The 26,541-nt window shown below is 44.2% G+C and overlaps 1 protein-coding gene across 2 annotated transcripts in view; it reads right to left on the reverse strand.

Annotated features, from left to right (window-relative positions):
• CLINT1 (clathrin interactor 1) overlaps positions 1 to 25,111 on the reverse strand; it is a 76,199-nt gene extending 51,088 nt beyond the window's left edge. The window contains exon 1 of one of the 2 annotated variants that reach the window (XM_003818995.4): positions 24,805 to 25,111. In XM_003818995.4, the coding sequence (XP_003819043.1) occupies positions 24,805 to 24,845 (41 nt within the window). In that variant the 5' untranslated portion in view covers positions 24,846 to 25,111. The remainder of the gene's footprint in view (positions 1 to 24,804) is intronic. The other variant, XM_003818996.4, reaches the window with a different exon arrangement.
• Between the last annotated feature and the right edge of the window lie 1,430 nt (positions 25,112 to 26,541).

Consider the following 26,541-nt stretch of genomic DNA (forward strand, 5'->3'; position numbering starts at 1 on the left):
TGCATACCTATAATTTGAGTCTTCTTTATCAGAGATTATGTAAGCATTAAGAATATACTGGAAGCTGTAATCCCAGCACTTTGGGAGGCTGAGGCAGGAGGACTGCTTGAGCCCGGGAGTTTAAGACCATGCTGGGCAACATGGAGAGACCCTGCCTCTACAAAGTATAAAAAAATTACCCAGGCATGGTGGCCCACACCTGTGGTCTCAGCTACATGGGAGGTTGAGGTCAAGGCCGCAGTGGGCTAGATTGTGCCACTGCACTACAGCCTGGATGGCAGAGTGAGACCCTGTCCAAAGGCGGCAGGAAAGGAAGGATGGAATATATGTACATATATACACATACACACACACATACTGTAACTCATTAACTAAAAGATGTTTATCGTCATGTATTCTAAAAACTCATACTTGAGAAATGCAATCGGTCTAAAAGAAATGTCAATTATGTGTTGTTATTTTCAAATTACTCCTTATAAAATCTGAAGAAGGCTACAAAGATACTACTTACATTAAATTCAAAATCAGTGTTGTATTGCCAGCAAATTTCTCAAGCTCTTTTACTTTTTTTTTTTTTTTTTTTGAGACGGAGTCTCACTCTGTCCCCAGGCTGGAGCACAGTGGCGTGATCTTGGCTCACTGCAACCTCCGCCTCCCAGGTTCAAGCGATTCTCCTGCCTCAGCCTCCCGAGTAGCTGGGACTACAGGCACGTGCCACCATGCCCTGCTAACTTTTGTGTTTTTAGTAGAGACGGGGTTTCACCATGTTGGCCAGGATGGTCTCAATCTCTTGACCTCGTGATCTACCAGCCTTGGCCTCCCAAAGTACTGGGATTATAGGCACCCTGTAATCCCAGCCATCGCACAAGCCACCGTGCCCAGCCAAGATCTTTTACTCTTAATGTTCAAATTAAGAACTTAACATTTATCCTACTTAAAATTACGTAATTTTTCAGCTTTATATACATTTTTTCTTAATTGCTGGAAAAATGCCACTTCTAACAAATGGCCAATTTAATCCAATTTAAGTCAAGGTTTTTGGTTTCTTTTTTTGAGATGGAGTCTTGCTCTGTTGCCCAGGGGCTGGAGTGCAGTGGCACGATCTCGGCTCACTGCAACCTCTGCTTCCCAGGTTCAAGTAATTCTCTTGCCTCAGTCTCCCAAATAGCTGGGATTGCAGGCACCTGCCACCACGCCCAGCTAATTTTTGTATTTTTAGTAAAGTCTGGGTTTTGCCACATTGGCCAGGCTGGTCTCAAACTCCTGACCTCAAGTGATCCGCCTGCCTCGGCCTCCCAAAATGCTGGGATTACAGGCGTGAGCCACAGCATCCAGCCTAAGTCAAGGATTTCATATTTCAAATGAATTATATATTTACTCTGTGAGTAATGCCAGCCTAAGTACATGCTTAATATGTACATCTTAATTTTATCTATAAATTCTCAATACTTTTTTCTACAAATTTTGCAAACGTGGATAGTTTACACTTCTATTTGCAAAATAAAGTGCCAGCGTTTAATTAGAATAGTGCTGCCATAATTGAGACTCTTAAATTACTCAGTAATCAGTTGCCGGTATAAACAATTCAAAAGCCAAAAGCAGTTGCAATATAACAGAACTATGAATTACAGGTGAAAGGCTGTAACAAGAAATATTGTTAGGAAGAATATATTCTATGGGAGCATGTTATTGCCATAATCACAACCATTATCTACAATACATACACTTGTGTGGCATATGCTTTTTGTCTGTTCACACTTAACTCATTTTAAAAAACCAAATAGCATTGCTACAAGTAGTGAAAATAGAACAGAAATATAGTGCTCTTCACAAATCTTATTCTCTTTAGATTTAATAATATGAAACAGACCAGGTGTGCTGGCTCATGCCTATAATCCCAGCACTTTGGGAGGTGGGCGGATTGCTTGAGCCCAGGAGTTTGAGATTTTCCTGGGCAACATGGCAAAACCCCATCTCTACAAAAAGTACAAAAATTGGCCAGATGTGGTGGTGTATGCCTGTAGTCCCAGGTACTAGGGAGGCTGAGGTGGGAGGATCACCTGAGCCCAGGAGGTCAAGGCTATAGTGGGCCATGATCGTGCCACTGCACTCCAGCCTCGGTGACAAAGGGAGACCCTGCCTCAAAACAAAACAATCAAAAAAAGAAAATAAAACCTTAAGCTTTACTCAAAAGAAAAGTATCATCACCACACTTCCAAAGAACTTTGTCCCAGGCCAGGTGCAGCGGCTTATGCCTGCAATCCCAGCACTTTGGGAGGCCAAGGTCAGTGGATCACTTGAAGCCAGGAGTTCAGGACCAACTTGGCCAACATGGTGAAACCACATCTCTACTAAAAATACAAAAATCAGCTGGGTGTGGTGGCAGGCAGGCACCTGTAATCCCAGCTACTTGAGAGGCTGAGGCAGAATGGCTTGAACCTGGGAGGTGGAGGTTGCAGTGAGCCGAGATTGTGCACTGCACTCCAGCCTGGGTGACAGAGCAAGACTCAGTCTTAAAAAAAAAAAAAAAAAAAAAAAAAAAAACCAGAACTTTGTCCCATGTGCCAACTCTGGACTACAGGTGATCCTGCATACCAAGAAGTTCTAGTAATCTCCTAATTACAACAAAAATCTATCTATCTATCTATCTATCTATCTATCTATCTATACATATAATCAACTGTATAATCTCTATTTTACAAATATGCTTTACCACTAAGTGGAACCAAAACCAGGAGTCCTCAGAGAAATGGCTGATTCCAGGGCTGAAGCAGTCAAAGTTTCAGGATAAGCCTAAAACATTTTTGTACCAGAAGCTAAGGGTGCTCAAAAGAAAAAAGAGGAGGTCGGGCACCATGGCTCACTCCTAGCACTTTGGGAGGCCAAGGTGGGCAGACTGCCTGAGCTCAGCAGTTCGAGACCAGGCTGTTTCTACTAAAAATACAAAAAAAGTTAACTGGGCATGATGGGCCTATAGTCCCAGCTACTCAGGAGGTTAAGGCAGGAGAATAGCTTGAACCCACAAGGCAGAGGTTGCAGTAAGCAGAGATTGCGCCACTGCACTCCAGCCTGGGCAACAGCGTGAGACTGCCTCAAAAAAAAAAAAAAAAAAAAGGAAAAAAGAGAAGAAGAATTGAGGAATAGTCTATTTAAAAAAAAACAAAAAACTGACTTGTAGTTTCCAAAATGCCTGTCGTGAAAGACAAAGAAAGGTTAAGAAACTCTTCATTAAAAGAGACTAGAGAATCATGACAATTAAATAAATGAAATCCTGGAATGGGACAACTGACAAAACTGGAATATGGAAGAGGTAAAACTTGTTTCAATGTCAAATTTTCGGAATATTTTTTAACTACACTGTGGCTATCTAAAAGAATCATCCTTATTCTCAGGAAATGCACACTGAAGCATTGAAGCAAAGGGGGCATGATGTATATAACCTACTTTCAAATGGATGAGGGAAGTAAGTGTGTGTGTGTATGTGTGTGCGTTTGCGTAAACAGAAAAAGATGGGGGTGGGGGAGGGAGAATGACAAGCAAAGATGGCAAAATCTTAAAAATGGATGAATGTGGATAAAAAGTATACATGTATTCTCTTTACTACTCATTGTTAATTTTATGTGTCGTTTATCTCAATAAAAAAATATATTTTTGGCTGGCATGGTGGCTCACGCTTGTAATCCTAGCACTTTGGAAGGCTGAGATAAGTGGATTGCTTGAGCCCAGGAGTTCGGAGTTCGAGAACAGCCTGAGCAACACAGTGAGACCCCGTCTCTTTAAAAAAAAGAAAAGTGTATATATTTTTTTCTTTTTAATATGCCTCAATAAGTAACATACACTTGGAACAAAGTCAAACTTCATGAAAAGGATTGGTTGTAGTCAGGTGCAGTGGTTCACACATGCAATCCCAGCACTTTGGAAGGCCAAGGCAGGCAGATTGCTTGAGCTCAGGAGTTCAAGACCAGCCTGGGCAGCATGGCAAAACCACGTCTCTATAAAAAAATACAAAAACTAATTAGCCAGCATGGTGGCATATGCCTGTAGTTCCAGCTACATGGGAGTCTAGAGTGGGAGGACTACTTGATGCCGGGAGGTTGAGGCAGCAGTGAGCCATGATGGTGTCACTGTAATCCAGCCTGGGTGACAGAGCAAGAGCCCGTGTTTAAAAAAGAAAAGAAAAAGGTCAGGCACGGTGGCTCACACCTATAATCCCAGCACTTTGGGAGGCCGAGGTGGGCAGACCACCTGAGGTCAGGAGTTCGAGACCAGCCTGGCCAACATGGTGAAACCCCATCTCTACTAAAAACACAAAAATTAGCTGGGCATGGCAGTGCACGCCTGTAGTCCCAGCCACTCGGGAGGCTGAGGCAGAAGAATCGCTTGAACCTGGGGAGGCAGAGGTTGCAGTGAGCCAAGATGTACCACTGCATTGCAGCCTGGGTGACATAGTGAGACTCAATCTCAAAAAAAAAAAAAAAGAAAAAAGAAAAAAGAAAAGGATTGGTTGGTATTTCCTTTTCATTCTGAGCCATCATTTTTTTTCGGGTTTTTTGTGTGTGTCTTGTTCTGTTGCCCAGGTGGAGTGCACTGGCACAATCAGGGCTCATTGAAGCCTCCATCTGCGGAGCTCAAGCAATTCTCCTGCCTCAGCCTCCTGAGTAGCTGGGACTATAGGCGTGCACATCACATAATCTGTGAGCCTCGCTAATTTTATATTTTTTGTAGAGACAGGGTCTTATTATGTGGCCCTGGCTAGTTTCAAACTTCCGGGCTCAACAAATCCTCCCTCCTCAGCCTCCAAAAGTGCTAGGATTACAGGGATGAGCCAGCACGTCCAGCCGAGCTGTCATTTTCTTGATTTTACAATTTGAAGAACATTTATTTCAGAGCTGAACTAGCCAATAAGTAGCTCTCAAGTGCAATCATTCTTCCACTAACTCACTGAAGAGTTAAAATGCAGCATGAACATTATACGCTTTTAGATATAGATGTAAGTTTTAATGTAAAGGAAATTTTACTAGAGTTAAAACACATACTTTTACCGAATGTTGATAATTAAAATCTTATTTTATAGTTAAGTTACAGTAAAAGGAACAATCACTATTGTGTAAGTTATGCAAATTTTATTCTTATTCTTTTGGGACACCCACTACCAACAATATCCCAAAGCCATGTTGGTATGTCAAGCAGTCTTAAGTACTTATAAGTAAAAAATCTTGATTCAGAGAAGGACTGTGTGGTAGATAGAGCTCCCTCTCCCCTCTCCCCTTTCCCCTCTCCCCTCCCCCCTCCCCCCTCTCCCCTCTCCCCTCTTTCCACGGTCTCCCTCTGATGCCGAGCCGAAGCTGGACGGTACTGCTGCCATCTCAGCTCACTGCAACCTCCCTGCCCGATTCTCCTGCCTCAGCCTGCCGAGTGCCTGCGATTGCAGGCGTGCGCCGCCACGCCTGACTGGTTTTCATATTTTTTTGGTGGAGACGGGGTTTCGATGTGTCGGCTGGGCTGGTCTCCAGCTCCTAACCGCGAGTGATCCGCCAGCCTCGGCCTCCCGAGGTGCCGGGATTGCAGACGGAGTCTCGTTAACTCAGTGCTCAATGGCGCCCAGGCTGGAGTGCAGTGGCGTGATCTCGGCTCGCTACAACCACCTCCCAGCCGCCTGCCTTGGCCTCCCTAAGTGCCGAGATTGCAGCCTCTGCCTGGCAGCCACCCCGTCTGGGAAGTGAGGAGCGTCTCCGCCTGACTGCCCATCGTCTGGGATGTGAGGAGCCCCTCTGCCTGGCTGCCCAGTCTGGAAAGTGAGGAGCGTCTCCGCCCAGCCGCCATCCCATCTAGGAAGTGAGGAGCGCCTCTTCCCGGCCGCCACCACATCTGGGAAGTGAGGAGCGTCTCTGCCCGGCCGCCCATCGTCTGAGATGTGGGGAGCACCTCTGCCCTGCCGCCCCGTCCGGGATGTGAGGAGTGTCTCTGCCCGGCCGCCCTGTCTGAGAAGTGAGGAGACCCTCTGCCTGGCAACCGCCCCGTCTGAGAAGTGAGGAGCCCCTCCGCCCGGCAGCCACCCCGTCTGAGAAGTGAGGAGCGTCCTCCCTCCTCGTCTGGGAGGGAGGTGGGGGGGTCAGCCCCCCGCCCGGCCAGCCGCCCCGTCCGGGAGGTGAGGGGCACCTCTGCCCGGCCGCCCCTACCGGGAAGTGAGGAGCCCCTCTGCCCGGCCAGCCGCCTCGTCCAGGAGGGAGGTGGGGGGGTCAGCCCCCCGCCTGGCCAGCCGCCCCGTCCGGGAGGCGAGGGGTGCCTCTGCCCGGCCGCCCCTACTGGGAAGTGAGGAGCCCCTCTGCCCGGCCAGCCGCCCCGTCCGGGAGGGAGGTGGGGGGGTCAGCCCCCCTCCCGGCCAGCCGCCCCATCCGGGAGGGAGGTGGGGGGGTCAGCCCCCCGCCCGGCCAGCCGCCCCGTCCGGGAGGGAGGTGGGGGGATCAGCCCCCTGCCCGGCCAGCCGCCCTGTCCAGGAGGTGGGGGGGGCGCCTCTGCCCGGCCGCCCCTACTGGGAAGTGAGGAGCCCCTCTGCCCGGCCAGCCGCTCTGTCTGGGAGGGAGGTGGGGGGGTCAGCCCCCGGCCCGGCCAGCCGCCCCGTCCGGGAGGGAGGTGGGGGGGTTAGCCCCCCGCCTGGCCAGCCGCCCCATCCGGGAGGTGAGGGGTGCCTCTGCCCGGCCGCCCCTTCTGGGAAGTGAGGAGCCCCTCTGCCCGGCCAGCCGCCCCGTCCGGGAGGGAGGTAGGGGGTCAGCCCCCCGCCCGGCCAGCCGCCCCGTCCGGGAGGGAGGTAGGGGGTCAGCCCCCCGCCCGGCCAGCCGCCCCGTCCGGGAGGGAGGTGGGGGGGTTAGCCCCCCGCCTGGCCAGCCGCCCCATCCGGGAGGTGAGGGGTGCCTCTGCCCGGCCGCCCCTTCTGGGAAGTGAGGAGCCCCTCTGCCCGGCCAGCCGCCCCGTCCGGGAGGGAGGTAGGGGGTCAGCCCCCCGCCCGGCCAGCCGCCCCGTCCGGGAGGGAGGTAGGGGGTCAGCCCCCCGCCCGGCCAGCCGCCCCGTCCGGGAGGGAGGTGGGGGGGTCAGCCCCCCGCCCGGCCAGCCGCCCCGTCCGGGAGGGAGGTGGGGGGGTCAGCCCCCCGCCCGGCCAGCCGCCCCGTCCGGGAGGGAGGTGGGGGGTCAGCCCCCCGCCCGGCCAGCCGCCCCGTCCGGGAGGGAGGTGGGGGGGTCAGCCCCCCGCCCGGCCAGCCGCCCCGTCCGGGAGGTGAGGGGCGCCTCTGCCCGGCCACCCCTACCAGGAAGTGAGGAGCCCCTCTGCCCGGCCAGCCGCCCCCTCCGGGAGGGAGGTGGGGGGGTCAGCCCCCCGCCGGGCCAGCCGCCCCGTTGGGGAAGTGAGGGGCGCCTCTGCCCGGCCGCCCCTACCGGGAAGTGAGGAGCCCCTCTGCCCGGCCAGCCGCCCTGTCCAGGAGGGAGGTGGGGGGTTAGCCCCCCGCCCGGCCAGCCGCCCCGTCCGGGAGGGAGGTGGGGGGGGGTCAGCCCCCCGCCCGGCCAGCCGCCCCGTCCGGGAGGTGAGGGGCGCTTCTGCCCGGCCGCCCCTACTGGGAATTGAGGAGCTCCTCTGCCCGGCCACCACCCCATCTGGGAGGTGTACTCAACAGCTCATTGAGAACGGGCCATGAAGACAATGGCGGTTTTGTGGAATAGAAAGGGGGGAAAGGTGGGGAAAAGATTGAGAAATCGGATGGTTGCCGTGTCTGTGTAGAAAGAGGTAGACATGGGAGACTTTTCATTTTGTTCTGTACTAAGAAAAATTCTTCTGCCTTGGGATCCTGTTGATCTGTGACCTTACCCCCAACCCTGTGCTCTCTGAAACATGTGCTGTATCCACTCAGGGTTGAATGGATTAAGGGCGGTGCAAGATGTGCTTTGTTAAACAGATGCTTGAAGGCAGCATGTTCGTCAAGAGTCATCACCACTCCTTAATCTCAAGTACCCAGGGACACAAACACTGCGGAAGGCCGCAGGGTCCTCTGCCTAGGAAAACCAGAGAACTTTGTTCACTTGTTTATCTGCTGACCTTCCCTCCACTATTGTCCTGTGACCCTGCCAAATCCCCCTCTGCGAGAAACACCCAAGAATGATCAATAAAAAAGAAAAAAAAAAATCTTAAAAGTCATTTTACTCAATAATACACAAAAATACCCTCCAGGGGCTGAGGCAGGAGAATGGCATGAATCCGGGAGGCGGAGCTTGCAGTAAGCCGAGATCCGCCACTGCACTCTAGCCAGGGTGATAGAGTGAGACTCCAGGACACTTTAAAAAGGTCTTATAATTGTTCTAGTTAATGACAGAAGTTAATAAACACTAGCAAAATGTTATATTTGGATATGATGGTAACAGACTATTTATGACTCTAAATCACTAGAATATCCACCCCACTTATTAGAAAAACTTTGTTGAATATTTACCATAAAATATTTATTTGAAAGTTGCTTTGCAAATACTAGCCATTACAAATCCAACTGCATATCTTGTGGTACACATTATCTATTCCAGTACAAGTTCCTCAAATCCAATTTTCAATAAATTTTAAAAGTTTAAGCTCCTAGGGTTCATTTACAGAAACAAAGTATAGAAATATTATTTCTATTTAACAAGAAAAACACTCCTATTCTGTACTTACAGCAACTTCAGACTCACATCGTTTTGTGTGTAAGTTTAACCATGAAATATTCTTTCCTATTGCTGGCAGTTGCTTAAGGCCACTTGCACAGCTTATTTGCTCTTTAAAGTTAATCGATTTTGTTTTATAAAAGAAAGGACGGTGAGGTGTTTTTCTTGCCAGAGGTATCATATGTTAGACTGGTCTCACAAGATCAAATATCCAAGGTACTCAAAAATGAGTAGAGCCCAAGGGTTTTATTTGTATTTTAGATCCCAATTCTAGTTTTCACAGGTATGATAAGATAGCCACTAAAATAATTTTTAGATAAAAATTTTACTGTTAAAGGGGTTTAAATTTTATAAAAATTTATTTCCCAACTTAATTCCTATTAATTGGAACCTAAAAATGGCCTTTGTTCATCTAAATTTTAAACTTTTTAACAACTTCAGAAAATGCCGCACAATGACAAAACTAAAGAAATAAAACAAAAGTAAAGAACAATAATTTACTGACAACACAATGGTAAATAATTTACAAACAACAAGCATCTTAAGACTGCTTGACATACCAACATGGCTTTGGGATATTGTTGGTAGTGGGTGTCCCAAAAGAATAAGAATAAAGTTTGCATAACTTACACAATAGTGATTGTTCCTTTTACTGTAACTTAACACATATTAGCTTATTTAATTCTCTTAACAGACCTGGAAGGTAGACCTTATCCTCATTTTATACAGCAGAAGTAGAGGAAGTATCTTGACTCACGTCCCTCCTCCACTTACCCTTCTCACTCTTCATTTAAAAACAAAACTAATACTCCAAGAAATTTGATCAACTGTGGCACACTCACAACCAGTTATCTTTTTAAATAGGTGGTGCTCCATTTAAAACACTCTATTAAGGCAATTTTATGAAATGAATTATCTTGTTCCTCAGGACAACATCTAAAAAAAGTAGTAAAATCAGTTAGCCTTAAAAAAAGGCATAAAAGCCTTCTAAGAAAATGACAATATGAGACATCCTGCACTGGCACAATATGTGAAAATTACGTCTTTGCAGACATGGGCTTGATATTGTACAGTCTGAGTGTATCATCTATAGATTTTCTTCTGCTTGATTAAATTCATATGTATTGCCAAATATCAGATGCTAATCAAAAGTATATAACTGTAAAAAACCTTAACAGAATGACAAAATGAAAAATCCTATATCTCAACAGTGGTAAGAGTGATACCATCTCTTTGTGAACTCAAATACTTGATATTCTGTTTAAATTAAGTAGGCTATAGTTTTTTTCATTTTTCACCAGTAATTAAACTTAGATGTATTATCCAATCTCAAAAACTAGACTTGACTTTTCTGACATGAAGGAAAACTGTTTCTAGAACCTGTCTACTGAAATTTTGAAGACCTTTATAATGTATTTTCCCCTCAAGTTCTCAAAAAAGAAACATTTATATTTCAAATTATTTAATCTGCACTATTTGATTAGGGTATAATATGGACCTTCTTTCGTTTATGACAGAACTAGCTTCTAAGAAAGTACTCACTGATATATCATCTTGTGTCATTTTCTATTTTTCATGCAGTTTTCATATGCATATGCCTTACAGAACCGTAAGCTGCCTACTGGAACCCTAAGATCTGTCACATGTCTTATAGTACTCTACAGGGCTTGTGGTTGCTATTTAATAAGCACTCAGTGAAGGACCCTTACAAGGTCAGCCAAGATTAGTAAGGATATCAATAATGTATTTTGAGTTACTGTATAACGTCTAGATGTTTACATCCTATGCCAGAAATATGGTACTTACATGGTACATAAGTGATTAAAGAACATTATTCCAAATTATCCACACTAAACATAAGAAAAATTGGAAAAAGTTGTGCATAAATCCTATTCATATGACATAGCACACAATGAGGCATGTCGAACTGACCAAAACATAAAGATCACAGGATTATAGAACTTTTAAAAGTTGGTCACAGAGGACCACTGATTCTGAAGCACATAATACAGCTCAACAAATGTAAAAATATTTTTTACAATTGCTTACAGAGAACACCTTCATAACAACAGTGAAGATTTTCTTTTTCACCTATGGAAACATCTATTTGCTTCCCTCTCATTAAGGGTCACCGACCTCACAGTCATTATTCAGAATATTGCAAGAGGTCAGAAAAAATTCCTTCCATGATAGGTGCATATGTGGAAAACAGAACACACTGCAACTGAATTTGGTTCAGAATCTTAAGTACTGTAGCCTGGGTGCAGTGGCTCACGCCTGTAATCCCAGCACTTTGGGAGGCCAAGGCAGGCGAATCACTTGAAGTCAGGAGTTCAAGACCAGCCTGGCCAACATGGTGAAACTCTGTCTCAACTAAAAATACAAAAAATAGCCTGGCGTGGTGGCACACGCTTGTAATCCCAGCTACTTGGGAGGCTGAGGCAGGAGAATCACTTGAACCTGGGAGGTGGAGGTTGCAGTGAGCCGAGATCATGCCACTGCACTCCAGCCTGGGTGGCAGAGTAAGCCTCCATCTCAAAATAATAATAATAAAATAAAATAAAATAAAAATTAAGTACTATAAATTTTTCCCAAGTAATTTTTTAATTTGTGTGAGGTATATACTACTAATTCACCTTTCTGATAGCGAAATATGGACACACCTAATTTTACTGTGCTTTGCTTTACTGTGCTTCACACCTATTTAAGGTTTATGGCAACTTTGCATTAAGCATTTTAGTAATTTTTTTTTTTTTTTGAGACGGAGTCTTGCTCTGTCGCCCAGGCTGGAGTGCAGTGGCGCGATCTTGGCTCACTGCAAGCTCCGCCTCCCGGGTTCACGCCATTCTCCTGCCTCAGCCTCCCAAGTAGCTGGGACCACAGGTGCCTGCCACCACGCCCGGCTAATTTTTTTTTGTATTTTTAGTAGAGACGGGGTTTCACCGTGTTAGCCAGGATGGTCTCGATCTCCTGACCTCGTGATCCGCCTGCCTCCGCCTCCCAAAGTGCTAGGATTACAGGTGTAAGCCACCATGCCCGGCCGCATATTTCCAACTTTTTCATTATTCTTTCTGTTATAGCAGTCTGTGATCAGTGATCTTTGATGTTACTATTGTAATTGTATGGGGATAGCATGAACCACGCTGCTAATTAATAGTAAGTTGAATGTGTCCTGACTGCTCCACTGACTGCCCATTCCTGCCGCTCTCCCTCTCCTCTGGCATCTCTATTCCCTTAGACACAATATTGACATTACGTCAATTAATAACCCTACAATGACCTCTAAGTGTTCAAGTGAAAGGAAGAGCTGCACATCTCCTACTTTCAATCAAAAGCTAGAAATGATTAAGCTTAGGAAGGTATGTTGAAAGCTGAGACAGGCTAAAAGCTATGCCTCTTGTGCCAAAAAGTTAGGTTGTGAATGCAAAGGAAATGTTCTTGAAGGAAATTTAAAGTGCTAGTCTAGTGAACACAACAATGATAAGTGAAACAGAGCTTCACTGCTGATATGGAGAAAGTTTGAGTGGTTTGAATAGAATATCAAACTAGCCACAACATTCCCTTAAGCCAAAGCCTAATCCAGAGCAAGGCCCTAACTCTATACAGTTCTATGAAGGCTGAGAGAGGTGAGGAAGCTGCAAAAGAGAAGCTGAAGCTAGCAGAAGTTTATGAGGTTTAAGAAAAGAAGCCGCCTCCATAAGAGAAAAATTTAAGGTGAAACAGTTAAGTGCTGATGTAGAAGCTACGGCAAGTTATCCAGAAGGTCTAGCTAAGATCATCTAATGAAGGTGGTTACACTAAACAGATTTTCAATGGAGATGAAACGGCCTTCCAGTGGAAGATGCCATCTAGGACTTTCATAGCTAGAGAGGTCAGTGCCTGGCTTCAAAGCCTCAAAGGACAGGCTGAATCTCTTCTCATGGGCTAACGCAGCTGTGAGCCAGTGCTCACTGCACATTATGAAAATCCTGGGGCCCTTAAGAATTATGCTAAATCTACTCTGCTTGTGCTATAGAAATGGAACAACAAAGCCTAAATGATGGCACATCTGTTTATAGCATAGTTTACTGATTATTTTAAGCCCACTGTTGAGATCTACTGCTCTGCTCAGAAGAAAAGATTCTTTTCAAAATATTATTTCACATGGACAAGGAGTCACCAAGGAGCTCTGATGGAGACGTACAAAGAGATGAGTGTTTTCATGTCTGCTAACACAATGTTCGTTTTGTAGCCCATGGATCAAGAAGTCATTTTGACTTTCAAGTCTTATTATTTAAGAAAATACATTCCATAAGGCTGTAACTGCCTAGCTAGTGATTCCTCTGATGGATCTGGGAAAAGTAAATTGAAAACCTTCTGGAAAGAATTCACCATACTAGTTTTGCCATTAAGAATATTAGTGGCTGGGCACAGCTCACACCTGTAATCCTAGCACTTTGGGAGGCCAAGGCAGGAGGACTGCTTAAACTCAGGAGTTCAAGGCTAACCTCAGCAACATAGCGAAACCTCATCTCTACAGAAAACTTAAAAATTAAAAATTAGCTGGGCGTGGTGGTGGGCACCTGTAGTCCCAGCTACTTGGGAGGCTGAGGCAGGAGAATGGCGTGAACCCAGGAGGCAGAGCTTGCAGTGAGCCGAGATCGTGCCACTACACTCCAGCCTGGGCGACAGAGCAAGACTCCGTCTCAAAAAAAAAAAAAAAAAAAATTGTGATTCATGGTAAAAATATCAACATTTACAGGAGTCTGGAAGTTGATTCCAAACCTCATGGATCACTTTGAGGGGTTCAAGACTTCAGTGACGGACGTCACTGCAGATGTGGTGAGAACAGCAAGAAAACTAGAATTAGGAGCGGAGCCTGAAGATGTGACTGAATTGCTGTAATCTCATGATAAAGCTTGAATGATGAGTTGCTTCTTCTAGATGAGCAAAATAAGTGGTTTCTTGAGATGGACTCTACTGCCAGTGAAGAACATGGTTAAAATGACAACAAAGATTTTTCTTGTTTTTCTTGAGATGATGTCTCCCTCCATTGCCCAGGCCAGAGTACAGTGGCACCATCACTGTTCACTGCAGCCTTGACCTCCTGAGCTCAAGTAATCCTCCTACCTCAGCTTCTTGAGTAGCTGAGACTACTTGCCACCACACCTGACTAATTTTTGTATTTTTAGCAGAGATGAGGTTTCACCATATTGCTCAGGTTGGTCTTCAACTCCTGGGCTCAAGTGATCCACGTGCCTTGAACTCCCAAAGTACTGGGATACAGGTGTGAGCCACTGCACCTGGCCAAAAAAAATATTTTTTTTTGAGATGGAGTCTCGCTCTGTCGCCCAGGCTGGAGTGGCACTATCGTGGCTCACTGAAACCTCCACTTTCCAGATTCAAGCAATTCTGCCTCAGCCTCCCAAGTAGCTGGGACTACAGGGGCCCGCCACTACCCCTGGCTAATTTTTGTATCTTTAGTAGAGATGGGGTTTCACCACATTGGCCAGACTGGTCTTGAACTCCCAGGCTCAAGCAATCCACCCGCCTCTCCCTCACAAAGCTCTGGGATTACAGGCGTGAGCCACTGCACCCGACCTAAGAATTTTTTTTTTCTTTATTGAGACGCAGTCTCGCTCTGTTGCCCAGGCTGGAGTGGGCAACTTAGCTGATAAAGCAGTAGCAGAGTTTTAGAGGACTGACTCCAATTTTTTTTTTTTTTTTTGAGGTGGAGTCTCACTCTGTCCCCCAGGCTGGAGTACAGTGGCGCTATTTCCGCTCACTGCAACCTCTGCCTCCCGGGTTCAAGTGATTCTTGTGCCTCAACCTCCCAAGTAGCTGGGACTACAGGGGTGCGCCAGAATGCCGGCTAATTGTGTTTTTGAGATGCAGTCTCGTTCTGTTGTCCAGGCTGGAGTGCAGTGATGCAATCTTGGCTCACCGCAACCTCTGCCTCTGGGGTTCAAGTGATTCTCCTGCCTCACACTCCTGAGTAGCAGGGACCACAGGCGCCCGCCACCACGCCCAGCTAATTTTTGTATTTTTAGTAGAGACGGGGTTTCACCACGTTGGCCAGGTTGGTCTCGAACTCCTAACTTCAAGTGATCTACCCACCTCAGCCTCCCAAAGTGCTGGGATTACAGGTGTGAGCTATTGTGCCTGGCCGAATTTTTGTATTTTTAGTAGAGACAGGATTTTGCCATGCTGGCCAGGTTGGTCTTGAACTCCTAACCTCAAGTGATTTGCCCACTTTGGCCTCCCAAAATGCTGGATTTACAAGCGTGAGCCACCACGCCCAGCCTGACTCCAATTATAAAAGAAGTTCTACTTTAGGTAAAATGCTATCGAGCAGCATTGCATGCTACAGAGAAATCATCTGTGAAAGGAAGAATCTATGATGCAGAAAACTTCATTGTTATTTTAAGAAATTGCCACAGCCACCCCAAACTTCAGCAATCCCACAACCCTGATAAGTCAGCAGCCATCAACATGGAGGCAAGATTTTCCACCAGCAGAATGATAAATACCTGCTGAAAGCTCAGATGGCTGTACTTTTTAGCAATAAAATATTTTTAAATTAAGGTATGTACTTTTTAAAATATAATACCATTGTGCATTTAATAGACTACCACATAGTGGAAACATAACTTTTATATGAACTGGGAAACTAAAAATTTGTATGACTTGCTTTATTCCAATATTCACTTTATTGCAGTGGTTTGGAACTAAACCTGTAATATCTCTGAGGTATGCCTGTATAACAATTTTTTTGTTTACATGATGTCTTGTAAAAGATTAGCATAAACTGCTAAATATATATTCTGAAAGTATATCATCTAGATTTAAATCTAGACTATCTTCTAGATGTGCTATCTGTGGCACACTCTTGGCATTCTGTGCCCAATTTCCTCATAAGAAAATTGAACATAACAATGTTGTCACCTTTGTTCTTGGCACATGGCAAATGCTCAATAACTATTAGCTTTTATTATTAGAAATATCTGGATTTAAAGGATATCCTCTGTAATAAATATCAACTTACCAAATTTAATGTATTCATTCAAAAATATCTGAGCGCCTACTATGTGTCATAATTGTTCTAAGAGTTAGTAATACAGCAGTAAACAAAACAAAGTTCCTGCCCTCAAGGAACTTGCATATCAGAGGCAGGAGATGAATACATGTAACAGAGGAAGGCAAGCACAGAAAAAAATAGTGACGAGTGTGAGTGCATACTATGTAATACAGGAGGTCCACTGAACAGAACAGATAAAGTGAGGGACAGTGGTGGGAGAAGAGATCAGAGGCGGGGCAACAAAGAGCCAGATCTGTACAGGCAATTAAGCAATGAGATGAGAAGCCACTGGAGAGTTCTGAACCCATTTGACTTAGTATTTTTAAAGTATTTTTAAAGAATCCCTCTTGCTGCTGAGTGGACAGCAGATGACAGGGCTAAACATTTTACATGCTTAGTGAGAAACAGGCCATCCTTCAAAGCCCCATTCAGTACCGAACTTATAAGCCAAATACATCAAACTAAGGATATTACTGGCTGGGCGCAGTGGCTCACGCCTATAATCCTAGCACTTTGGGAGGCTTGAGGCGGGCGGATTGCCTGAGCTCAAGAGTTTGAGCCCAGCCTGGGGAGCATGACGAAACCCTATCTCTATAAAAAATTAGCCGGGCATGGTGGTAAGCACCTGTAGTCCCTCTTACTTGGGGGACTAAGGTGGGAGGATGGATTGAGCCCAGGAGGTCAAGGCTGCAGTGAGTCAAGATCGTGCATGCCACTGCCCTCCAGCCTGGGTACAAGTGAGACCCTGTCTCAAAAAAAAAAAAAAATTATTTAACCATGGGGGTTTAACTACAAATTAAGACATGTAGTTTCAACCGTATAACCTAAGTCACTTTAAAAAGTGATAAATGAAAAATTAGTATGAGAAAAATTAATAGAAAAAGGCTCAGTATGCCTATTAGCATTGTTCTTTTTTTTAATATTAAAAAAAATTTTTTTAGAGACAAAGTTTCACTCTGTTGCCCAGGCTAGAGTGCAGTGGCACAATCACAGCTCACTGCAGCTTTCAACTCCTGGGTTCAAGTGATCCTCCCATTTCAGCCTCCCATGTAGCTGGGACTATAGGCATGCATCACCATGTCCGGCTAATTTTTTAATTTTTTTGTAGAGACAAGGTCTGTGTTGCCCAGGCTAGTCTTGAACTACTGGGCTCAAGAGATCTTCCCTTCTCGGCCTCCCAAAGTGTTGCGATTACAGTTGTGAGCCACGGCACCTGGCCTTGCACTGTTCTTTAATGATTTACTAAAAATGCATGAAAACAAATGGCAAACAAACAAACAAACAAAAAACCCGAAAATTGAATTTTCAATGCATGCCTTTTTTCTACTATAAAAATATAAGCTATTTGAATGAGAATTCTTGAATGAAACATTTCATTCAATAGTTGTTGAAAAAGCACGCATGTACGTTTACCACATAATGATGAGTGTGTGCAAAATTATAAAAGATTATTTATATTAAAGTTATCTAGAACTTAAATACTGTCCTAAGAATTGAGAAGCTAAATAAAATTCATGTCAAAACAAATATTCCAGGCCAGGCACAGTGGCTCACACCTGCAATTCCAGCATTTTGGGAGGCCACGGTGGGTAGATTGCTTGAGCTCAGGAGTTCGAGACCAGCCTGGGAAATGCGGCAAAACTCCATTTCTACCAAAATACAAAAATTAGCTGGGCGTTGTGACATGTGTCTGTCGTCCCAGCTACTTGGGAGGATCGCTTAAGCTACTTGGGAGGATCGCTTAAACCTAGGAGGCTGAAGCAGAGATGGCACCATTACACTCCAGCCTGAGTGACAGAGCAAGACCCCGTCTCAAAAAAAAAAAAAAAAAAAGAAATGAAATATTCTAAAATTGGCTAACTAGACTCTTCTTAAATGAAGTACAAACCATTCATGTGCACTGTTGCACATTAACAAAATCACTCACATTTAATAATTCGTTAGCTAAATCTATCCACAAGTAATAAATAGCTATAAATTGGCTCAAACATAGGAATATATTATGTTCCTTTACCTGTATTTAATTTTCAGGCAAAAGAGCCCTGGTAAGCCAAATAATTTCTTGCCAATTTGGAAGAGGGGTTGAATAACCAGAAAGCCCTTTCTCCAATGTGCTTTCCTTGTGTATACTGTTTGTCCATTGTCAAACACCATGAATTTGGTATCACATATTTTAGAGGATTCTTTTTCTTGATATTGTTCAGTCTCTTAAGAATAAATTGTCTGCTTCAATTTGCATTTATGAAATAAATCTTTTTATGTTTTAGAAATGTTTTACATTAGCAGTTACTTTAAAATCTTGAGAATACACAAAACAAGCTGAACAAAATATTAAGAATTGGCAGATGGAATTCGCAATATGTCTTTCCAAAGACTTTATTCCTCAACATGTCTTTTGAAAGGGTATTTCTGCAATATGCTTTGCAATATTAAAGTAGAAGCCATTTATGATTTAGCAAAAATAATACAAGGCATAAACAACAGAGGTATTTAAATTAGCTGTCCTATATGTAGGCTAAACTGAGTCTTAAGAGAGAGTACTCACTGAAAATAATGATTTCATGGATGAAGATATAGTTCCTACATACTTACAAATAACCTAGTCTGACAATGATATCTCTATTTTCACAAACACTGTATTCCTTTGATTTTTCTAGTGTTATACTGTTTTGTGTGTAACAGTAATAACAGTAATAGATGTTTCAAGAGTTTACTGTATGTCAAGTACTATACTGTTTCACATTTAATCCTCATAATCCTATAAAATATCATCTCCATTTTACAGAGAAATAAAGATACCATTCTAACACATAAGATCACCGTTTCTAGTAGCAGACCTAAGATTTCAATCCAGTTCTCACCTCTGAACCACTAGCTATTCCCAGATTTATTAAACACCATCTGGAGGCACCTAAGTATAGTGGCAAAGTATATTTGGCTAGCAAATTATTATAAAAATACATAGATGGATAAACACACATAATTAAGCTAAACAAGGAAAGCTCACATGAAGCGTTAACCTGAAAAACACAGAAGAGTAAACAGTAAAATATGTTGTCACCAAAGGTAGCTGAGACTAAAAAGTTAACTGTATATAAGAACCTTCAAAAGTACTAAAAATGTACTTTGAATCTGTGAAGTGATCTTCATTAAAACAAACATTGGAAACAAGTAGGAAAATAATATAAGCATACAAAAGGCCAGAGGCAATGGCTCATGCCTGTAATCCCAGCCCTTTGGGAGGCTAAGGCAGGCGGATCACATGAAGTCAGGAGTTCGAGACCAGCCTGGCCAAAGTGATGAAACCCCGTCTCTACAAAAATTAGCTGGGCATGGTGGCACATGCCTGTAATCCCAGCTACTTGGGTGGCTAAGGCAGGAGACTCGCTGGAACCTGGAAGGCGGAGGCCAGTCGCAGTGAGTTGAGATCACACCATGGCACTCCAGCCTGGGAGACAGAGCAAGACTCCATCTCAAGAAAGAAAAAAAAAAAAAAAAAGTCCAGAAAAAGACTCAACTGTGGAGCCATATTGTGAAACCTTGGATTACTAGCAAATGGCACTCAAAATAAAAAAGGCTAAGTACTTTCAATGGACATATCAGTAAATAGATGAAAAACTGCTTTGTAGGCCAGGCACGGAGGCTCACGCCTGTAATCCCAGCACTTTGGGAGTCTGAGGCAGGTGGATCACCTGAGGTCAAGAGTTCAAGACCAGCCTGGCCAACACGACGAAATCTCGTCTCTACTAAAATTACAAAAATTAGCCGGGCATGGTGGCACGGGCCTGTAATCCCAGCTACTCAGGAGGCTGAGGCAAGAGAATTGCTTGAACCCAGGAGGCAGAGGTTGCAGTGAGCCGATATCGCACCATTGCACTCCAGCCTGGGCAACGAGAGCGAGACACCATCTCAAAAAAAAAAAAAAAAAAGAAAAACTGCTTGTAAACTAATACTAAAGTGTGCAAGAAAACATAAAGAGGCAGTTAAGTGCTTTTTAAAAGCACCCTGACAGTAGTACTAAATAGATTAAACTACAGAAAATTACCCCTAAGAAATGCTAGCAGAGATAAACCAAACTCATCTTTCTTTGGAATTAAATTCCTAATATCTACTTGTGTCCAGTTACTAGAAAAGGAGGAGAATAATCAATTCATTGTTTCAGCAATAACAATTACTTATAATTGGTTCAAAGAAAAGTTGACATGGGAAGACTAGAAAGCTGACAACTATCTTACTATCTCTGCTTTCAAATTCCAAGAAGCAAACTGAACAGAGATTTACTGGTAAGATAAAGAAAATAAAGGGGATGATATCTGCAGACTGAAAGAAAAGAAAAGAAAAATAATCCGTTCAAGTTGTAGCATATTTGTAGTGGCAAGGTTCTTGAAGGCAGGTATTTTATGTTTCGAGTTCAGAAAATAGAGTACTAGACCAGGCGCAATGGCTCCCGCCTGTAATCCCTGCGCTTCAGGATGCTGAGGCAGGCAGACTGCCTGAGCCCAGGAGTTCAAGACTAGCCTGGGCAACATAGCAAGAACCCTTCTCCACAAAAAATTTTTTTAAAATTAGCCACGCATGGAGGCGCAGCTGTGGTCCCAGCTGCAGTGTGCATGTTTGCATCACTGTGCTCCAGCCTGGACAACTGAGTGTGACCCTGTCTCAAAAATAAAAAATAAAAAGAAACCAGACTACTAATCCAATAAATAACAAATGTATTGCCTGTTAAAATAAATGAATATACTATTCTTTATAAAAGCAAAAGTTTCTCCCTCTGGAATCAGGAGACTAGAACAGCAGTTTCTACAGCTCTATTACATTATCTAAACATTTAGGAACTAAAACCAAGCAAATATACATCAATAAAAATCAACTTATGAGGGAAAATGCAAGCTATGCTTAGGAGAATAACTTAAAATGGACTACCCATAGCTGTTGCCTTAGGACCTTAGCCAGAGCTGTTTGAATCACTATCAAAAAAAGGGCCACTGAGGCTGGGCAAGGTGGCTCATGCCTGTAATCCCAGCACTTTGGGAGGCCGAGGTGGGTGGATCACCTGAGGTCACAAGTTTGAGACCAGCCTGGCCAACATAGCAAAACCTCAGCTGTATGAAAAGTACAAAAATTAGCCAGGCATGGAGGTAGATACCTGTAATCCCAGCTACTCGGGAGGCTGAGGCAGGAGAATCATTTGAACCCAGGAGGGAGAGATTGCAGTGGGCTGAAATCACGCCATTGCACTTCAGCCTGGGGGATAAAGTGAACTGTCTCCGAAAAAAAAAAAGGGGGGGGGGGGCGGGTCACTGATGAAAGAGATTTACCACTAATATTACTCCTTGCAAGGAAAGAGAAGGATTCGCTGAGCTTGAACAAATAAGTAGCAGTTTTGATCTACCACTACCATGTCACCTTCATTACATTCCTCAAATCCGGAGAGAAAATAGAACTGCAGCAACTTTCAATTTTACCATGTATAGGATGACAAAATATAAACATGTCCAATTTTATTACAGCCACAAGTAAAGATAGGTCATAGGATGACAATGATTAAGCTAGTGCTCCTAGTTGGTGGGAATGGTGCCACTTATCCTTTCCTGCCACATCGCCTTTTATGCAACTTGACGAGTGGGAAGATACTGGCATTCCAAGCTCTGGCAGGCCTATGGCTTTATCTGCTTCCCTCAGTTCCACAATGTTCTGCAAAACAAATCCCTCTACTGCCACCAGGAGGTGCAGCGATTGTGGAAAATATACCCCCACTTCCAGAAAAAGTCTTCAAGGTCTCAAAAGCCAGTGTTTGAAATACATCATTATCACTTTGAGTAGCTGAGATGGGTGGATCACCTGAGGTCAGGAGTTCGAGACCAGCCTGGCCAACATGGCAAAACCCCGTGTCTACTAAAAATACACAGATTAGCTGGGTGTGGTGGCAGGCACCTGTAATTCCAGCTACTAGGGAGGCTGAGGCAGGAGACTCGCTTGAACCCCAGAAGTGTAAGCTGCAGTGAGCTGAGATCTCGCCACTGCACTTCAGCCCCGGGAACAAGAGCGAAACCCCATCTCAAAAAAAAAAAAAAGAAATACATCATTACACTTAAGAGCCGCTACCATACTGAATCTAAGAGTGGCTCCAGGAAACACATTTTTCAAAGAGTACATTTCTTTTTCTGAAGTAAAACCTCACTGGGTATCAATATACACTAAAAGTCCTAGTCTTCCTGAGTCATGGTCTTATTTATTGCATAAAATATTTAAGTATAACATTTATTGATTACCACTTTTTAAGAAAATTTCCCTTTTCAGCCTAAATTGTCTACAGAGGATAATGGCTCCAAAATTTGTCTGCTATTGTAAAAACTAGTTCCAACTATTTTTCCTTGATGGAAATGCATTTCTCCAATAGCCATCAAAGGTGGAAAAAGTCTTACTCTAGCCAGGTCCCCTCATTTTACAGATAAGGAAGCCAAAGTCTGGAGATTCATGTGATTCTGCCTCAAATCATACATACAGCTAATTAAAAAGGTAATGCCAGAATATGAACCAGATAGTTAAACCCCTAACCTTTCTCTCATATAAGCCCTCATTCTATTGATCCATCTATCTGAATAGCCCTTAATCACGTCACTGCTTCTTCATTTGCAAGTTCCTTCATCATTTTATACCTCTGATAATCAGACCAACCATTCTATGGATGCACGTCTATTATGGCATTATAAGGTGCACAGTCTAACAGATCCACGGTTCTGTAAGATGCTTACATTTGGGGGGAAGAATTTCTTCTCTTCTTGCCAGTGAAAAGATGAAAATTAAAATCCCAAGTACTCATCAGTAAATCAACCTAATGTTCTAATCTTAATATGTGTCAGACACCCACAAAAGCCTTAAAAAGTCTTTGGTGACAACATTCTTCTATGTTCTTGAATAATTTGGTTCAAGTCTACATCCTAAATTGGGTAGTAAAAAGATAGATAATATTTTTCAACAATAGCTTTTCCTTTAGATAACTACTTACATGGCAAATTTAACCTAAAGCACGTGAAGATTAGTAACAAGTGTGATAAGCAAATATGAAAGGTACAACAATAGTAGGAATATTGCCTCGATTTCTGTCTTATGAACAATGTACAGCCTCTTCAAATTTTTGAGTACCACAAATTTGGTCCTCTAAGAGAACAAGGTGTTTCTTAATGGTTTTATTCTTCTGACCTCTGACTGAGAAATAAAGAGGCAGTGCCAGGCACGGTGGTGCGTGCCTGTAGTCCTGGCCACTTGGGAGGCTGAGGTGGGAGGATCACTTGAGCCCAGGAGTTGGAGGGTGCAGTGAGTTATGAACACACAAAAGAATGAGACCCCTTCAGAAAAAAAAAAAAAAAAAAAAAAGATAGCATAGCTTTTAGTCTTCTTTTGGCCTTTAAAAAACTATTTAAGTTGATATCCTAATCTTTACACAATATACTAAAAAAATGCCAATGAACCTAGATCTGGAAAAGATCTAGTTTATTTCATCTTTGGTAAGCAAAAGCAAAGAATATATAAATAGCTAAATAGTCCGAAATAAATAGCTGAAGCCTTAATAGCCAAATGAGTTGTTATAAAGGAAAATTATTAAAGCAAATCACTTTTCAAACTTGAAGCTTCTTTCTTAAAGAGGTTTATTTCACTCTAAATGCAAAACATTTGCTAGTTTCAAAAGTACACTAATCTAAACATATTCTGTTAAGGGCTTTATATGCAATACAATCCCTTAACCCTTAAGCCTCACAACAACATTCTAAGGTAGGTATCGTTGCATTTTCATTTTGTACCAGAGAAAACTAGGGCACTGTGAGGATAAGTAACTTCCCCAAGGTTATAAAGCTTGAACCCAGCTTTGCAGGTTCTGAAACCTGTGCTCCTTAGGCACTCTATTGCCTTCTTGGTAGCACAGAAAATATAAAAATATTGTCAAGCTCTAAGTTCTATCTGATGTATCAGACAAGGCACTGGAAATTACTTTGTTTCCTGGTGTCAAGAAAACAGTTTGCTATCTATACTTCCTGATTTTAGGTTAGGTGGGTGGCACAAATCAACTGTTTTTCTCACCACACTTATTGCATAATCATTAAAGCCCCAAAGGAAGAGGACTGCTTAAATTCTTAAACTTTATTTCCTGCTGGCCTAGAAGACCTTACTTAACCACTGTTATATCTGATATACTCATTTTAAAAGTTAAGGTTTTCCTTGTGCAAGTAAGAGACTAAAGTTATTTCAGTCTTAAAGGAAATCAACTACGTACTGGTCGTTTTACCTGCTTTTAAAAGCAGATCAACAGGATATAAACCTGGGTTGTTTTTTTCCTTAAGAGGACATTTCTTAATGACCTCTTAATTTAATCGAATGGAACAAGTAGCACACCAAAAATGATGTGTAGTGGAAAAAGAAACAGAAGAAAAAATCGCAAGAAGTCATATAGTGATCTACTTTCACTAGTGTTAGCAAAGCAAAGGATGAGTCTCTTCTTGAGTAACTTCAGGCTGACCACAATAGCCACTTGTTACACTACTACCACCCACTCCAACACTTCAGGTTCATTAGGAATTAAGAGGAGGCAAGGAAGATAAAAGACACACCCCAACCAGGTCTAAGGTCTCTCCGTACTACACCCTGAGGGACACAGGGAACCAGTGCATTGTGCCCCCCACCCCTAAACCTTCCCTGCTCCCCAGGAGGCAAAGCCCACGGCCTGGGGCCAAGACAGTCCTCCGGCCAGGGCAGTGACCCAGCGCCAAACAACCCGCCCCTTATGACCAAAGCGTCGGCACCCTGGGGTTGGAATAGGGGAAGGGACGGGAAGGCCTGGAAAGGAGAGAAGGATGGCCAAGAGGATGTTTTTTTTAAAACGAGGGAGGGTCCCTCCCCAGCCTCGCCAGCGGGGATGAGGCCCGGGGCCGGGAAGGAGCAGGCCGCCGCCATGATGGGGCTGGCAGAGCCAGGGGGCGTGACGTGGGCAACCCCTAGCCCAAGGCCAGCTCCTTCTCCCCCTCCCCCCTCCCCCACGTGGGCCTCGGCCACAACTGCCCCCCGATACTCACGCTTTGTCCACCAGCTCGCGCACCTTCCACATGTTCAACATCGTGCCCCGCGCGGGACGGTCCGCCGCCTCCCTCTCCTGCTCCCCACGGACCCCGGAACACTTCCGTACCGGGGCAGTTCCAGGCCGGGGTCACCGCCACCCGCCGCCTCGAACTCCCCCAGTCAGCTCCTTCCTTTGCCACAGCAGCGGCGCCGCCGGTGACACGTCGAGACGCGGCAGCACAGGCGCTGCGTGGAGCGGAAGTGCCCGACTTTCCGCCGCTGCGCGCGGGGCACGCCGGGACTTGTAGTTTTCCCTGAGTGCCGAGCTCGGCCGGTTGAGTTGGGAGAGCTGAGAGGTTCAGTTGCGAGAGCTGAGAGGAGTTGGGATGGTTTCTCTTAAGCTTTCCCAGTCCCCGGCACCAGACCTACCGAGCCAGAAATTTTGGAGGTGGGGCCCAGCGATCTGTGCTTTTACAAATCCTCTAGGTGATTCTGATCACGCTCAAGTTTCAGAACCACTGGTGCAGGGTCTAGTCACACTCAAACACTTTTCAAATGTAAGGCAGTATTACTATGTTATTAGTAATGATTATACAGAAGTATGATTGGCATATGCATTCCTCATCGACAGACACATCGCTGTATTTATTTCCCAATGCCCAAGTACACTTAGATCTCTAGGCCTTAGTTTCCACCCGTGTAAAATTGAAGAACTTGTATTCTAAATCCTTTTCCGCTCTAATTCTATGATACAATGTTTTATATTTAGACAACTACCTGAAATCCTTGTTAAATGCTTTACTATAAACCTCAGAAACTCAGTTCACACTCCACGGGAAACTAAAAAGCCAACATTATATATACACGCACACATACACATACATATGACAGGTTTGTGTTTTTTAAGGATAAATATGCACATTGCTTCCATTGCTTTGTTGCAATGGTTGTCATCACTTCCTTCTCTACTTACTCATTTTTATCGATGCTCATGTTAAAGCTACAAGCAACCTTAAGTTTCATTTGATCCATCTGCTGAAATTTTACAGTTCTTTTCATTCTACAAATATTTATTGAGCATCTTGTATGTTCCAGAAGTGGGGAATACAGTTAAAGACCCAGCTCTCTTGGAATTCAAAGGTAATTGGAAGAAACATATAATAATCAAGGAAACATTTAAGATAATTGCAGATAGTGTAATTGCTTAGCGGGTTCTTTCTGCCCACTTTACAGATAAAGTCAATTCACAGTGACCAAGTCATTGCAGTGAAGAGTTTGACATGAGGCTGGCCACGCCACTTGAGAGACAGAGTTATTACTCAAATCAATCTTCCTGAACATTTGCAAGCTAGAGTTTTTCAAAGATAGTTTGGTGAGCAGAGGGTTAGGGCATGGGTGCTGCTGATTGGTTAGGGATGCAATCAGAGAAGTATGGAAAATGGTTCTCCTTTGCTGAATCGGCTTCTTGATGGAGGGCCAGCAGAGGAGTGGCTGGTCTGGGTGGGGTCATCCGTTTGTCAGACATGCAAAAGCCTGAAAAGACGTCTTAAAAGGCCAATCTTAGGTTCTACAGGCCAGGCACAGTGGCTCACGCCTGTTATCCCAGCATTTTGGGAGGCTGAGAGGCCAAGGCAGGAGGATCACTTGAGCCCAGGAGTTTGAGACCAGCCTGGGCAACAAAGTGAGATCCCCCCACCAGCCCAGTCTTTAAAAAAAAAAAAAAAAAAAGCCAGGCGTTGGGGCACACTCTTGTG

This window comes from Pan paniscus, chromosome 4, assembly GCF_029289425.2.
Source record: "Pan paniscus chromosome 4, NHGRI_mPanPan1-v2.0_pri, whole genome shotgun sequence".
Taxonomy (NCBI): domain Eukaryota; kingdom Metazoa; phylum Chordata; class Mammalia; order Primates; family Hominidae; genus Pan; species Pan paniscus.